General features: G+C 58.7%; 1 protein-coding gene across 10 annotated transcripts in view; it reads left to right on the top strand.

Moving 5' to 3' along the window:
• SCAPER (S-phase cyclin A associated protein in the ER) overlaps positions 1 to 15,198 on the top strand; it is a 439,476-nt gene that overhangs the window by 395,946 nt on the left and 28,332 nt on the right. For all 10 annotated transcript variants that reach the window (XM_070054635.2, XM_051834595.3, XM_051834596.3 and 7 more), the window contains one exon: positions 10,810 to 11,047. In XM_070054635.2, coding sequence (XP_069910736.1) covers positions 10,810 to 11,047 — 238 coding nt within the window. The remainder of the gene's footprint in view (positions 1 to 10,809; positions 11,048 to 15,198) is intronic.

Below are 15,198 nucleotides of genomic sequence, written 5' to 3'. Positions count from 1 at the left end.
ATTTACGTAGTACCCGCCGCATGCCAGGCCCTGTGCTGGGGTGGGAGAAGCAGGAGTGCATCCTCAGGGACCTTGGGAGGTCAGGGGAGGGACGTGCAGGGGCCCTCCGCCCGTGGCACAGGGCAGAGAGGGACGGGGTGGGGACAGCCCTGCAGGGGTCCTCCGCGCTCTGTTGGCGCTCACAGGTGCTAGGGAAATGTCGGCCCCACTGCCATCACCAAGGAACGGCGCGGGAGAGGACACTCACTCTTCTGTTGTCCGTAGGGATTAGTTGTTTTCCAAGTCCTGAAAGATGGGGAGGACTGGGATGTTTAGAATTAAGAAAAAGTTAGCCCAAGAATATAGTGTCAGCAAAGACGTCGGAGAGGAAAGCGTGAAGACGGCACGGAGAACTTCCGCTGAACTCAGCGGCGTCCGGGCCGGTGCCTCCCGCGTCATCGTGGAGGTCAAACGTGGGGACAGATGCAGGGACGCTGGACGCTGCTTGAGGGCTCGGTGCAGCCCGGCTCACGCGATCTCCCCCGAGACCCAGCGGTGACCTGCCGTATCTGGCATCGCGTGGGACATGCCGTGTCTTCGGCAGGAACGTGTTTGAGAAGAGGTAGAAAGTGGGAGAGACGGAAGGTCGGAGGGAGGAGAGTTCCGGAAGAGCCCCCCTCGCTCTCAGGCGTCCTCAGCTTCTCTCCTGCCCTCGCCCCTCCTCACTGCCCAGCGCTCATCTGCTCCGTGGACCTGACGTCCCTTCCCTCGCCTCCCGTTCGGTCTGGATCTGAGTTTGCCCGTGAGAGCCTGTTCAGCACGGAGGAGCTCTGATGCTTTCAAGGTCTCCTTACCCCACCCCTGCCGCCAGCAGTGCCGTCCCACGCCCTCACCCATGCTCTGCCTCTGCTCCCTGCCCCTGCTCCCGCCCCCCCGCCCCCCTCCCCGCCCCACCCCCTGCTGTTTTCCATGGCTGTGTAAGCAGTCACCCCAGACCTAGTGGCCTGATGCAGCCATCCACTGTCTCAGCAGGCTGGGGTCAGGAGTCCTGTCAAGGTCGGAGCATGGGCCCTGCCTGCCTCCTGGCTGGAGGGCGGAGCCGTCTGAGTGCTGCCTGGCACGCTGGTGCTGCTGGCTGCCCCCGGGGCCTCTCCCGGGGGGCTCCCCACGGCATGGTGCTAGGGTTCTGGGGCACTAGCATGCTGGCGGGAGAGAGCAGGCAGGAACCGCGTCACCTCTTGTGGTGTCTCGCTGCAGCACTTCCGCTGTGTTCTGTTCCCCGAGGCAGTCACGAAGCCCCACCCAGCCACAAAGGGAGGAGAAGGAAATTTTAACTCTGGACGGGGAAAGTGAGGGGCACGTGGGACCAGCAGCATCGCTGCGGCTGTGCTGGAGAAGCAGGCTGCGCTGCCACTTCCCACCACCCTAAAGATGCAGGCAGGCCCAGTCCCGCTGCCGTCTGTCCTCTGCAGCCACTCACTGGGGCCGTCACCCGCCTGCACCCGGCCCTGGGACACGGCGGTGCAGTGAGTGCAGTGGGACTCAGGCTGTTACCTGTGCTGAGCTAAGGGCTCCGTGTGACCCCGCTCGCTGGACGTGGGGGCATCACAGCCGCTAGGCTGGCGAGAAGCGGCCCTGTGAGTCCTTCAGATCCGGAACAGCGGGAGACACGGCGGCAGGAACCCTGGGCAGCTTAGTGCAGAGACCCCTGCAGGCTCCATCCGGCCGATCAGAGCTCAGAAGTCTGAACCTCTGCATCGCTGTCCCCCGGGGGAGGGCCCACCGCGTGCCAGGCACTGCCAGGAAGGACACTGGCCGGAGCGACGAAGGACACGTGCAGGCTCGCCAGGCTCAGGGTGGCACGTACGTCCAGTATACGCTCACAGGTGGCCTCCCGCTGGGCTGGGAGTCCGAGGGACGAGAGCTCAAGAGAAAACACTGGGTCAGCGCTGTGTGGACAGGCACAGACTGGGACCTCAGAGAGGTGTGGGTTCATGAAAGTTCTTTAGCTTTTCAAAGGCTGTTTACGCCCACCCAGAAGCAAACTTAGGAGTCGGTGCCTACATCCCGTCTCAGAGCACCTGCGTCCACGCCCGTGACTCCCGGCGCCAGCCTCCTGCCAGTGCAGACCTGGGAGGCCGTGGTGATGGCTGGAGTAATTGGCTTTGTCACCCTATGTGGGAGATCGGCATGGAGTGTCTGGCTTTGGTCCCAGCTGGGGAGCCACTGGAGGCACCTGGAGAGTGAGCCGGCAAAAGGGAGAGCGCTTACTCTCTTTCCTCCTCAAAAAAAAAAGAGAATTTGATCATCTGTCCGTCACAGAGGGGACAAGATGGGCAAACACGGGCTCACACATCTGTTTCTCTGATTTTTTGCCTTTGGTATGTATCCACTGTACCCCACCCTGTTCCCAAAAGACTTGAGATACACAATTTTTAAATTATTTTTAAAATATAAGAAAACTAGAGCAGTAGGAAATAGGTAGGAGGAAACAAATGAAGGCAGAGCCAGTTAGGTTAAGGGCAGCCACGTGCACAGCGAGGCCCTAGGAGACGCCGCCCCCTGGAGCTCCCACGGGCGGCCTCCACCAGCAGCTCCCGTGTGCGGGGTCAGTCCCAGAGCTCGCTGGCTGTCACCCAGAGCTGGCTGGGCCTCTGACCTCCCTCCGCTCAGGGCTCCAGTCATCTGACCACACCTTAAACCCAAGGCCTATCCGATGGACTCCAAGGACGCTCGCCTCAGAATTCAAGATGGAATGTTCTATTTATACCTCTCACTTGATACTTGTCTGCATCGAATTCATCAGCTCTCTTGCCCTGTGCATATACGGTTTATGTCTTCAAATGAAAGAGTCCTTGGGGTGGGCGGTGAGCAATGACAGTGCTGGGTGGGGCTCCCGCATCCCCCATCAGAGTGCCTGGTCTGAGTGCCAGGTCCGGCTCCTGGCTGCAGCTTCCTGCTAATGCAGACCCTGGGAGGCGGCGGGGATGGCTCGAGTGGTTGAACCCCTGCCCCACACGTGGGAAACCTAGGCTGAGCCCCTGGCTTTGCCCCTGGCCACTGTGGGCACTTAGGGAGGGGACCACCTCGTTGGAGGGCTCTCTTCACCCTCCTGTGTGTGTGTCGTGGGGTGCTGTTTGTGTGTGTGTGTCTCTGAAATCAATCAATAATCTTGAAAAATATTTCCCTGGGGAGAGAAACTAAATACCCTGGCAGCTCCTCTGTAGGCACCTAGCACCAGGCTAGAAACAGGATCTCGGGAAGCAGCTGTCCCGTGCCAGAGCTGGCAGATGTCAGGGGACCCTGTTTCCTGAGCCCCCTCTTAGCACAGGAAGAAGGGCTGCTGACGTCCCCCGTTCTTCCTCCAGGGAAGGAGACACGTAGGTCCTCCCTGCCTTGGCCTGCCTGGCTCGGATCAGTCCCCCGCTTCCTTGCACTGTTGAACGCCTGCTGTGTGCCAGACACCTGTCAGGGCACTGGAGAAGCGGTACCGCTCTTCTGGACCGTACAGTCTGATTCGTGATACGGGCACGGAGGGCCTTGGCCCATGGCTTTGTAGATGGCGGTGGTCAGCGGAGGCCTCCCCGGGGACAGGACCCGGAGGAGACGAGGGCGCCCGCTCTGTCGAGGGAGGTCTAATGGAGGAGGTTCCGGCGGAGAAGAGTGGCGAGGCTGGGGAGGGGCGGGAGGTCCCGGATGAGAGAAGGGGGTGCGCTGGAACGTGGAGGACGAAAAAGTGGGAGGGTGTGGAGTTGGGAAGGTGAGGGTGGAGCAGCCGGAAACGGGGTTTTTCTCTTGGCGTGACGGGAAGGCGTCTGAGCGTTGCCAACAGGAGAGTGGCACGTGCTGTGAAGGGAGCGTGGGGCGAGGGTGGGAGCCGAGGGTGGGTGCTGTGGTTTCTGCTCGCGGCAGCAGCTCCGTTTCCCCACAGCCCAGTGTGGCCTCTGCAGAGCCTGCCAACCCCACTGCCCAGTCCTAAAGGACAGAGGCCAAGGAGACGGCTGCACCAGCCCCGGGCACCTGCTGCCTGCCTCTTCACCACCGCCCAGACCTGGCCGGAGCCCAGCGCTGCTGCTGCCCTGGCCGCTGGCCTCCTGTTGCCCGTGGCCACCTCTGGGTCTTGCTGATCCTCCCGCCTCTGGCGAGTGGTTGATCCCAGGCAGCAAGAACGTCTGTGCCGTCTCCTCCCCGTCTCCTCTCGCCCGATGAGGCTGCCTCCTCCAAACTCCCTCTCTTGGAGGTCAGCCGAGACTCAGCGTCAGGTGCCTGGGCCTCTCCCTGGCTGGTGGTCTCATGTGTTAACGTTCCACCTCCCTAGCGAGGCGCCCGTCTTACGGCGCGTGCATCGTCCTTCTCGATGCTGCCCAGAGTCACCAGAGCTTCGGTGCGGATCTGCAGGGAACAAGCTGTTCCCACATCTGCTGTGCCGAGCGGGGCTGGGGCGGGGCAGGAGGAGATCCAATTTTCAAAGTAGATTGACCTCTGTCTGACACCCTGGAGCTGGGCAGACTCCGGGGCGTCACCCCGGCCCCTGTGCAGCTGGGGTCTGAGACCTCACGCGCCTTCCGGGGCAGGGGAATGGGAGCCGTCCCCCGGCCGCCCAGGCCACTTCTGGGGCTTGGGATCTGCACTCGCGTGTTCTAATGGCTGCTCTCTCTGAGGCCTCTGCTCCTGGGCCTCAAGTTGCAAGCGCGGTCCTTGCCGGAAGACAGCTCTCGTGGGGTCTGCAGCCGCCTCCGCCCACCTCCACCTCTTCCTCAGGTGGCGCCGGAGCCCACGAACCGGCTTCCCTGGGACGTTCTCATGGGGGCCTCCTGAGTCCAGCAGAGCAGGCCCGGGCCTTCCCCGTGTGACCCGGGACCCTGGTTGGTCCCAGCTGAGTGGTGCTCACTGGTAACCGGGCAGTGCTGTTTCCTCGTTGAACTGGCCGGTGGCCAATTGGCTCTGTCTTTTTCTCCCACTTGCTGTCGACTCCCCGTCACTCACCCGCGTGCTGGCCACATGCAGTTTCTATCATCCAAAGCTAGGACGGAAGGGTCATTTCTGTCATTTCGTCCTGGTTCCGGTCCTCACGCAGGGCACTTCAGGTTGTGGGAAAAAAATGGAATTAAAAGCTAAGTTTATTTTGGTGTAAATGTCTTTGAAACCCAGGGCCTCCAAAAGATGCAGGAAATAATGTATTATGAAAAAACTGTTCATGGACTTCACTTTTTTTCTTTTCGCACCAAAATTAACTTTTGATTCTACTTTCCCACGTACCCTCATGTGTATGAATCAAAAGACAAAATTCCCTACCCTGGGACGGCTCCCAACCCAGCATATCCACTTAGGTGTCTACGAAGCTTCTCGAATTTAGCAAGTCGAAGTGAAGTCCGCGTCCAACCCATGCGGAAGTGCTGCTGGCTTTCCCTCCGAAAGTCTGTCAAAATCCAGCTGCTCCCCACCACATCTGCCACTGCCACCCAGCTCGTCCATCACCGAGCGTCGCCTGGGCGTGCCGCCGGCCTCCTGCTGGGTCGCCCTGCTGGTGCGAGGCTCTTCCGAGCACCTCTCCTTCCTGTGGCCATGGTGACCGCGTCTAACCTGAATCAGACAACATCGCTCCTCTGCGCGAGACCCTCCAGTGGCCCCCCGTCTCAGCCTGTCCAGCCGTCGTGAGCGTATCACACACACTGATGGCTGCAGGCCTGAGACACCCTGCCCTCAGGTGCCCACGGGACCTCCTCCCTCGCCGTCTGCTAAAATAATTCCTTAGAAAGGGCCTCCCCAAGCACGCTGTACCACGCAGCATTACACGCACCCCTGCCGCACTTCCTGGCGTGTCCCCAGCTCCCTGCTCCACAGCGCCTAGCACAGCGCGCATGCCACATTCTGCGTTGGCTCATTTGTTCGCTGCATCCGCCCGCACTGAAATGGAAGCCTTATAAGGAAGACAACGTGGATTTCACTGCCGGATCCCAGCGCCTGGGACAGCGCGTGCCCTCCGAGGATATCACTGAGTCACGAATGAGCAGGTGCACCACGCTAAGGCAGAGTAGCGCCTCTCCGAGACATCTGTCTGCGAACCCGCAGAGCCTGTGGTACTGCCCTGCAGGGCAGAGGGGGCTTTGCCGACGCGATTAAGTTAAGGCTCTCTTAGATTCCGTAGATGGGCCCCAGTACGGGCGCCAGAGTGAAAGAGGGGACAGGAAAGTGAGCATTAGCGATGGAGGGAACGGCCCAGGTTACGGCCATCTCAGGGGCCAGGAAGGGGATCACAGGTGTCGGGACACCTTGATGTGAGCCAATGAGATCCGTTTCAGTTCCCAGCCTCCAGAGCACTGAGATGACAAACGTGTGGTGTTCAGACTGTGGCCATTTGTTCAAGCCAGTGCCACTGTTAGACAGGAGCCTCCCCTGGAACAGGCGCCTGGTCTCCCTTGGCCGTGCACGTCACAGGCGCTCCTTCCTGGGGCACAGCACCCTGGCTTTGTAAACGCAGGGTCCAGCAGAGCCTGGGGCTCTGAGTGCTCACCCCAAATGCTGATGACACTGGATGCCGGTCAGCTTTCCTGGAATGTGCCGAAACGTAACCACCAGGCCCCAGATACCACAGAGCAGCAGTTCACCGTTCCCTGGCCAGCGGCATGCTCATCCACTGCTGGCAGAGACAGCGTAATCCCACCTGCTCGACCACCCCACAGACCTGTGGGCTCAGGCGCTAGAAGGGGACATCCCCACGGGTGTTTCAAGGAATCCAAAGGCACGAACAAGGCCCAAATCCAAGAAGCCGGAGGAAGGAGCAGCCAAGTGGATGATAGCTCAGAAGGGCGTCAGAGTGACTGTTACCGGGCCAGATCCGGGGCCCAGGAAGCTTCCAGCCAGCAAGCCGGAAGCACACAGGGGCCCAGGGAGTCGTGTCCAGTCTGCAGCTGCCCCGGCTGCATGTTCAGGCCTGGTGCACACGCGGTTGACAGCCCCAGAGAAGGGGCGGGTGGTTCTTGTTTCGTGGGCTCCTACCTTGCCATTTGCTGAGTGACGTCTGCTTTTCTGTAAGGCAAAGTGGGGTTTCCAGGGACTGCGTGCTTAGAGTTTGTCCTGGTTGACGCTAGCTCTTAATGAGCAGAACCAAATATCCCATTGAGATCCCTAGTCCCGTGGTCCAAACAGAAGCACCTGAAAATCTAGTAAAATTAAGATTTCAGAGTGTGGTATACAAAATTCCAGGTCTGATCTTTCACATCTTCCATGCCTTTTTTTTTTAAAGAAAACTTTATAACCCATGGCTGATCTGAATAAGGCCTTTTACTTCTTTATTATAAACATTTAGGCTTCCAGTGATTGTAACTGACAGCTAAGACCAACAGGAGCCAGCGGCCGTCCGTGGACAAATTATCTGTATTTCAGCCTAAATGAAAAGTAAACACTCTCTGAAGCCCCCCAGGTCTCCATTAGCCCCGTGGAAGCCAAGCACAGCAGATAAGATGCCCCTGGGTCCCGCGGGCTCGCTCTGAGACGAAGGCGCCTCCGGGAGTCTTGAGCCACTTCCACATCCGGGTTCTGGAGGGCTTGCTCGCTGGACATCTTTATTTCCCCAGAAGATCTGAAAGGCCTGGCTGGGCTGTTTGCTTCGTGGAGCGGAGAGGGGCCGTTCTCATGACCTTGACTGTCTGCTTTCTAAGATTTTTTATTGTGTGTTTATTTTGTTGTAGTGAATTCATTTTGTTCAGTAAGTGCCCAGGAGGATGAAGCATTTCAGTGTTCTAACTGATAAAGCCATGCTCCCGAATATCCGTGTTAGAGTATGCTGATTATCCGCTTAAAAGCCCTTAAAAGCCACACTGCAGTGGGGGGAAGGCCGCCTCCAGCCTTCCCGCCCCAGAGCAGGAGAGCTCGTCCCAGCCCTGAGGGCCCTCCCCACAGCGCTCTGGAAGCCTGCTGGAAAGCAGCACCCAGAAACGCCTTCTTTTTTTATTTTTTTTATTTTTTACAGGCAGAGTGCACAGTGAGAGAGAGAGACAGAGAGAAAGGTCTTCCTTTGCCATTGGTTCACCCTCCAATGGTCGCCACGGCTGGCGCGCTGCGGCCGGCGCACCGCGCTGATCTGATGGCAGGAGCCAGGTGCTTCCTCCTGGTCTCCCATGGGGTGCAGGGCCCAAGCACTTGGGCCATCCTCCACTGTACTCCCTGGCCACAGCAGAGAGCTGGTCTGGAAGAGGGGCAACCGGGACAGAATCCGGCGCCCCGACTGGGACTAGAACCTGGTGTGCCGGCGCCGCAAGGCAGAGGATTAGCCTAGTGAGCCGCGGCGCCGGCCAGAGAAACGCCTTCTGCCTCGCAGTTGGCCTTAGACACACGCAGGCCCCTCTTGGGAACCTGCAGGATAAACTCTCCCCACGCCTCTCGTTGGGGTCTGACCCCTGCCTCTTTGAGTGTTCATGGACGGTGGGAGGGGAGGGCCAGCTGACCTGAGCTGCCAGGAGTCTGTGTGACCGCTCAGCTGGGCCTGCAGCAAGCAGGTGCCCGTTTGTAAACTTTGGTTTTGGAGCCCACGAGGCAGAGAGGCACCATGGCGACGCAGAACTGCGCACGATCCCTGTGCGCTCCAGCAGTGTGGGACCCCTGAGGGACGGCCGAGGCAGGGGAAGGAGGCCACCCTGCCCTGCACCCCGCCTCGTCCTGGCAGGCGGGCAGATCAGAGCCGCTCACCTCCCCTCTGTGGGTGCCAGCTGCTTCACGTGTGCGGGGAGAGAAGCCCTTCCCCACCAGCCACCGAAGACAGGAGGATGAGACGAGGTGGGCAGTCAAGAAGCCGCTTACAGCTCCTGTGTGTCACGTCGAGGGCCTGGGTTCAGTCCCCACCCCTGACTCCTGACTCGGGTTTTCTGTCGACTCTGGGAGGCAGCATTGAGGGCTCAAGTGCTTGTGTTCCTGCCGCTCACGTGGGAGACCTGGGTCGGGTTCCCAGCTCCCAGCTTCAGCATGGCCCAGCCTGGCCAAGTGTAGACCTCTGGGGAGTGAGCCAGTGGAGGGAAGATTCTCTCTCCTCCCTCCCTCCCTCCCTCCCTCCCTCCCTCTCTCTCTCTCTCTCTGCCTCTCAAATTAAAAAAGAGAGAGAGAGATGAGGCCAAAGATGAGAGTGTCCGTGGTGGGTCTGCCCCATCAGCGTGGCGGCCGTGTGGGAGACCAGCCTAGGGTACTCGCCAATGCCACGTCAGTGATTGCAACGGTGTGCATTCGGGAATAAAGGTTTACCGTGGTTCTGAGCAAACCCTCCCCTGATACAAGCGAATACAACAATCCCTTTGGGGAAAACTCGAGTGCGAACTGAGGAAAGGGGGTAGGATGCCGGAGGGCTTCCCGATGCTTACGTAACTGGTGGCTACTCTTGAGTGTCCCTGGCCAGCAAAGATCAGAGATGGTTAAGGCGTCCCCCATCCCCTGTGCCAGGTTCTGTCTGGGAGGAGAAACCAGAGAGCCTCCATCCATGCTAGGAACCAGAGAAAGGCTTACCCTGTGACAGACAGAAAGACAGGGGCTCAACAGGGGGCTCCCGGAGCCAGGGCAGAGGAAGGTGTTGAGTGGGGACGTGCGGCTTCCCCTCCAGAGAAAGGCTGAAGCCCTCGAGGATCAGGGCCTGGCCCACTTGGGACAGCACTGAGAGCCTCACGGGGCAGAGATTTGGGCCACGGCTCAGATTCAGGCCCTGCGGAGGAGAAGGGTATCTCCCTGTGGGCTCTGATGGTCGCCAGTGCTCACCCTGGACTGTGCTAAACCCAGGAAAGAGAGACGGGCCCACGTGAGGCACATCGCAGAGGAGGCGTGTGTGCTCACCGGAACCTCTGCTCCGTGATGGTCCAGTTCTGGAATGGGGTAGATCTTGCAAAGCATTGCTCTTTTACCATTTTTTATTTTTTAAAAGATTTATTTATCTGAAAGACAGTTACAGGAAAAGGTAGGGAGAAAGAGAGAGAGGGGTCTTCCATCCACTGATTCACTCCCCAAATTGCTGCCAGTGGCTGGAGCCAGGAGCTTCTTCTGCGTCTCCCACATGGGTGCAGGGGCCCAAGGACTTGGGCCATCGTCCACTGCTTTCCCAGGCGCATTAGCAGGAGCTGGCGAACCAGTGCCCATATGGGATGGCGGCACTGCAGGCTGGGGCTTTAACCCGCTGCGCCACAGCGCCAGGCCTGCTGCTTTATGGTTGATCTAGGGATTCCTTCGGCCCTGCAGCCACCACCCTCACTCCTCAGTGGCGTTCCCTGGCTCGGTGGCGGAGCTCACTCAATGACTGTACAGACCTCGTCGGGACTGGCTCCTCCTTAGACCCTGCCCCCACAAGCCTGCCCTGCCGGGACCCCTGGAGGTTGATCAGCACCTCCAGAAGCAGCCGAGGGTCCCCCCCCACAGCGGCCAGCACCCTGCCAAGCTTTTCAGGCCCCTTGCATTCCTGGTAGCTGCCCCCTGCCACAAGGTTCCGTGTGTATCCAGAGAGGAGGCCAGCGGCTCCAGCCAGTTTGCACCGAGCTAGGCGGTGGACAGCATGGGGCAGCCTGGGCTGCATAGGGTGGGGAGGATGGTGGCCCCTGGGCAGCGGCTACGCAGGGCTCAGTGGCCAAAGCCGGGTCTCTGGAGGAAGGGAAGGGGAGGGGAGGGGTGGGGAGGGGAGGGGAGGGAAGGGAAGGGAAGGTGGGGAGGGCTGTGTTGATTCCTTGAGGTTTCTGGTTACCCTGTTACACAACTCAGATGGTTTGCCTTTAACGGTCTGCTTGTCCTGTTCCATTTGACCTATAAAAATGTTAACATTCTCTAACTAGATTCCTATCAAAGAGCTGAATGTTCCTTTGTCAGGTCGCACAGCATATTCGACAATAACCGCCAGGATCCCACGGGGCTGACGGCTGCTCTTCAGGCCACGGACCTGGCGGGGGTCCTGCACATGCTGTACTGCGTTCTCTTCCACCGCGCCGTCTCGGACCCCAGCGCGACCACGCCCAAGGACAGCTACAGCCAGAACACGGTCCAGGTGGCCATTCAGAGCATGCGCTTCTTCAACAGCTTCGCAGCCCTCGACCTGCCTGCCTTCCAGGTACTGAGCCTCCATCGGCACTGGCGTTGGCCGACCAAGGGCTGTTGCTTTCATCTCTTTTTGACTTTCAGTCTTTTTAGAATTTTAGAAGGCAGAGAGAGAGAGACGCCCACAGTCGCCAAGGCTGGGAATTGGGAATTCAGTCCAGGTGTCTCCCAGCGGGGGGCAGGGACCCAGTCACTTGAGCTATCGCCACTGCTTCCCAAGGTGCATGTGAGCAGAAAGCCAGAGTCGGGAGTGGGAGCCGGGGATGAAAGCCGGGCACTGCAGCGTCTCAGCCAGAGTGAACCACGAGGCCGAGCACCTGCTCCAGGAGTTAATATTGGAACGCAGATGTGACGTCAGGTTCTCCCCTTGGGTTGGAGCGTAAGGAATGTGGGAGACAGACAGACATCCATATGTAGCGTCTACTAAGCTGCTGTCTTCTGTGCTGTCACATCTCTTCTTACACTGTCCTGAAATATGACACCCACGGTGTGGACAGAGAAGCTGCCTGAGCCCGAGGCTCTCCCCCCAGGCGTACGCTCCTCCTGTAGGAGCTGCAGCTTACAAACCCTGTCTTGAGTCCTTTAGATAAAGGTGTTAGCATCGCATCAACTGTTAGGTATTAAGGAAGGCAGTGGTTCCTTATGGAAACAGAAGCAAAACTGAGTAAGTTATTTCGATTAGTATGACTTCCTGAGGATGATTTGACTGATGTGTGTCCATTGTAAAGTGCATGTATAGATAAATATGAAAATCCCGAAAAATTAGGTTTTTGTCATTTTAAAAAAAGAAAAATTGCTTTTTTTCTGTAGCACCAGACTATCAGCTTAGAAATAGATTTTTTCTTTCATGTAGGAAATTGAATTTTCAAAGACGCTAAACCTTTTTTGGAAGAGAACAAGCCCCGAGGAGTAGAATTCCTCTTTCAGTTTATGAACTGTCAAGTGATTTCCTTAGCAAAGGGACAAACTTGGCAGGTGACGAGCCCATAATGTAGATGAATCGCCGTGCTCCGAGGAAGAGGGTGGTGGAGGAGCAAATTATGAACGCGGCGGCCTTTGCTGCCGCGAGCGGGAAGAAACACTGCTGTTTTGTCGCTGATGACAAATGTGCAGCCCTTCAGTGGATGCCTGCTGTCGTCCTGCTCACGAAGGAAATTAGGAGGTGCACCCCTGCGCCGAGAACCTGCCAGCCTCCCAGAGTCGGCCTGTCTGTCCCGCAGCAGGCGCCGCCCCAGGCCAGCGCCTCTCCCTCGCACCGCGGGGGAACCAACCTGGCAGGGACTGCCCCTGCGCAGTGTTCTGGCAGGAAGCGTCCTGGAAATGAGGGCACCCAGCTGCCCACCAGCTAGGTCCTCCCGGAGAGACCAGAGACGACGAGACAGCAGGTGCCTGTGCGCTGTCTCGGGCCTCCTGCTGCCGGGCTGCCCCTGGACGCAGTCAGCATCCTGTGCCTCCTGGGGCCCGGGAGCCTGGGGCCCCCCACTTCCCCATGAAGGGGGACGGCCCACCTCCAGCCCGCCCTGCTCCCTAGCAGCCTCGCTATGCACAGTGTCCCAAATCAAGATTTGTTTCTGGAATCCTTCACGCCCACCCCGGGCAAGATGGCTCCTCCCGAGACCCTTGCCCTACCCGGCCTGAGATGTCCCCGCTGCTGGAGCCGCTCGTGTCAGAAGTAGAAGGAGAAGGTTCCAGGGCGTTCGGGCCTTCTCAGCATCAGACGCCCTGCCTTTCACGTGGCGCCCTCTCTCGCCTCTCAGCTCCCAGCCCCTCCCTCCCCTCCTCCTACGCCTCTCTCCCTTTGTGTCTCTCTCTCTGCTCTATATTTCTAAATTCGTCCTGTTTTTCTTCTTTTCTGTCTCTGTTCTGCCTCTCCTGTGTCCTCTTAGTCCTGCCGTGCCTCTTTCGCACTCACACAGCAGCCGGAGCCCCGGGCACCCTCTCCCCATAAACCGAGCGTGGATCCGAACGGCTGCAGGGAGCTTCCTCCTCCCGCTCCTTAGACGTTACAGGTCACTGCTGCCGCCCTTCGGTGCTGCAGCCCCAGGCCCGCCCCTGCCCCACCCCCCATCAGTGTACAAGGGAGCCAGGTGCCCAGCAGGGTCTTCAGTGCAGTCACCAGAGACCACTTGGCAGTGCCAGGCGCCTCCCTGCGTTTAAAAACAAACGTGCAGTCCACAGTGGCCATTCCATTAGACTACGGCGTGTGAGTCCGGAACTGAGACGGGGCGGGGCCCTGCTCATTGTGTCAGGACTGGGGGTGGGGGTGGGGATGTCAGGGGAGAGAGAGCAGAGCCACCTCCCTTCCTGGGAGCCGGGGTTTTCTGGAGCCCGCTTCCCTCCGATCGTGTGATGCCAGGGAGGCTCCGAGACCGGCTTCTCCGAGGACCGTCGGTCAGAGCATCTGCTTCCCGCGCCCTGTGTGAGCTGGGCCTCTCCAACAGCGTGCTGTCTGGGTTGAGTGTGATGTCCTCACAGGAAGGTTTCAGAAAGCGAGCGGTCCAGAACCAGACAGAAGCTGTGTGACTTCTGTGACCCAGCCCCAGAAGTCGCGTGGTGACGTGTGGGCCGGACTTGCTTTTGGTCAGAGCAGCTACAAGCCTCACACACTGAATGGGAGGAAGACTTGGGCCCACCTGTTGATGAGACAGCCATCAAAATAATGTGTGAGCTTTTTCTCAGTTGTCCACTCTGGCAAGTTAAAGTGACATATATGTCCTCACAGAAAACTGGCCTGATGGACTTGACCCAAAAAAGTACTGTTTTTATGATAGACATCATAGAGCAACTCACGTTCTAGTTCATCAAAGCTCATGTGTCGGGGCCGGCACTGTGGCCTACTGGGTAAAGCCACCGCCTGCAGTGCCAGCATCCTTATGGGTGCCTGTTCAAGTCCTGGCTGCTCCACTTGCAGTCCAGCTCCCTGCTATGGCCTGGGGAAAACAGTGGAGGATGGCGCTCTTAGGCCCCTGCACCCACACTGGAGACCTGGAAGAAGCTCCTGGCTCCTGGCTTCAGCCTGGCTTACCCTAGCCATTACAGCCACTTGGGAGGTGAACCAGTGGATGGAAGACATCTCTCTCTCTCTCTCTCTCTCTCTCTCTCTCTCTCTGTCTCTCTGTCTCTCTCCCCCCCCCATCTCTCTCTCTTTAACTCTTTCAGATAAATTAAATCTTTTTTAAAAAAAACTTATCAAAAGTGAAATTGCAAGAATGTTTGTAGAAGACAGGAAGAGAGATTTTAGCTGGGAAGAAGGAAGGATGTGTTTCAGCATGGGTCTCACCTGAGAACATCCAGAGAATTTGTGAGTGATGGGGGGAGGGGGCACTTCTGAAAAGAACAGAAAACGAGATCAGTGGCTGACCCTCTGAAGAGTTAGACTAGCTGATGGGGAACGTGTTGATGGGGCTGGCATTGTGGCACAGCGTGTTAAGCCACCGCCTGCAGCATTCACATCCCATACAAGTCCCAGTTCAAGTCTCAGCTGCTCCACTTCTAATCCAGCTCCCTGCTAGCGCACCTGGGAAAAGCAGAGGGCGATGGCCCAAGTGGCTGGGCCCCTGCACCCACGTAGGAGATCCAGGTGGAGTTCCAGGCTCCTGGCTTCAGCCTGGCCCAGCCCTGGCCATAATGGCCATTTGTGGGGGAGTGAGCCAGCAGATGAAGGAGCTCTGTCACTCTGCCTTTGAGAAAAATAAATTAATCTCTAAAAAAAGAAAGACAGGACTGTGTAGGAGGGCGGTCCCAGTGCATCCAAGCAGTGCAGAGCTGTCACCAGGAGGCATCAGTGGCTCTGGTGACGCTCTGGCGTCAGGGCCCACGGCCACGGTCGTTGGAACCTTGCACCCTGAAGCTGCTGGAGGCTCAGGGAGATGGTGATGAAGGTGTGCCAGCACACAGCAGGCTCGGGAAGTGCGAGCACCCTCCGTTTATGAAGGTGCGGAACTTCCCGACAGCTCCCCGCCCACGTGGAGTCGGCTGCCGACTGCCCGTCCCAGGGCTGCCCTGGCCTGCCTGCCTTGGTGTCGCTACCCGACTGCCCGGTCCCAGGGCTGCCCCTGCCCGCCTCGGTGTCAGTACCCGACTGCCCGGTCCCAGGACTGCCCCGGCCCGCCTCGGTGTCAGTACCCGACTGCCCAGTCCCAGGGCTGCCCCGGCCCGCCTCGG

Source organism: Oryctolagus cuniculus, chromosome 12, assembly GCF_051225735.1.
Source record: "Oryctolagus cuniculus isolate XC-2025 breed Fujian yellow rabbit chromosome 12, ASM5122573v1, whole genome shotgun sequence".
NCBI lineage: Eukaryota > Metazoa > Chordata > Mammalia > Lagomorpha > Leporidae > Oryctolagus > Oryctolagus cuniculus.
This window is presented reverse-complemented; position numbering and strand designations above follow the sequence as displayed.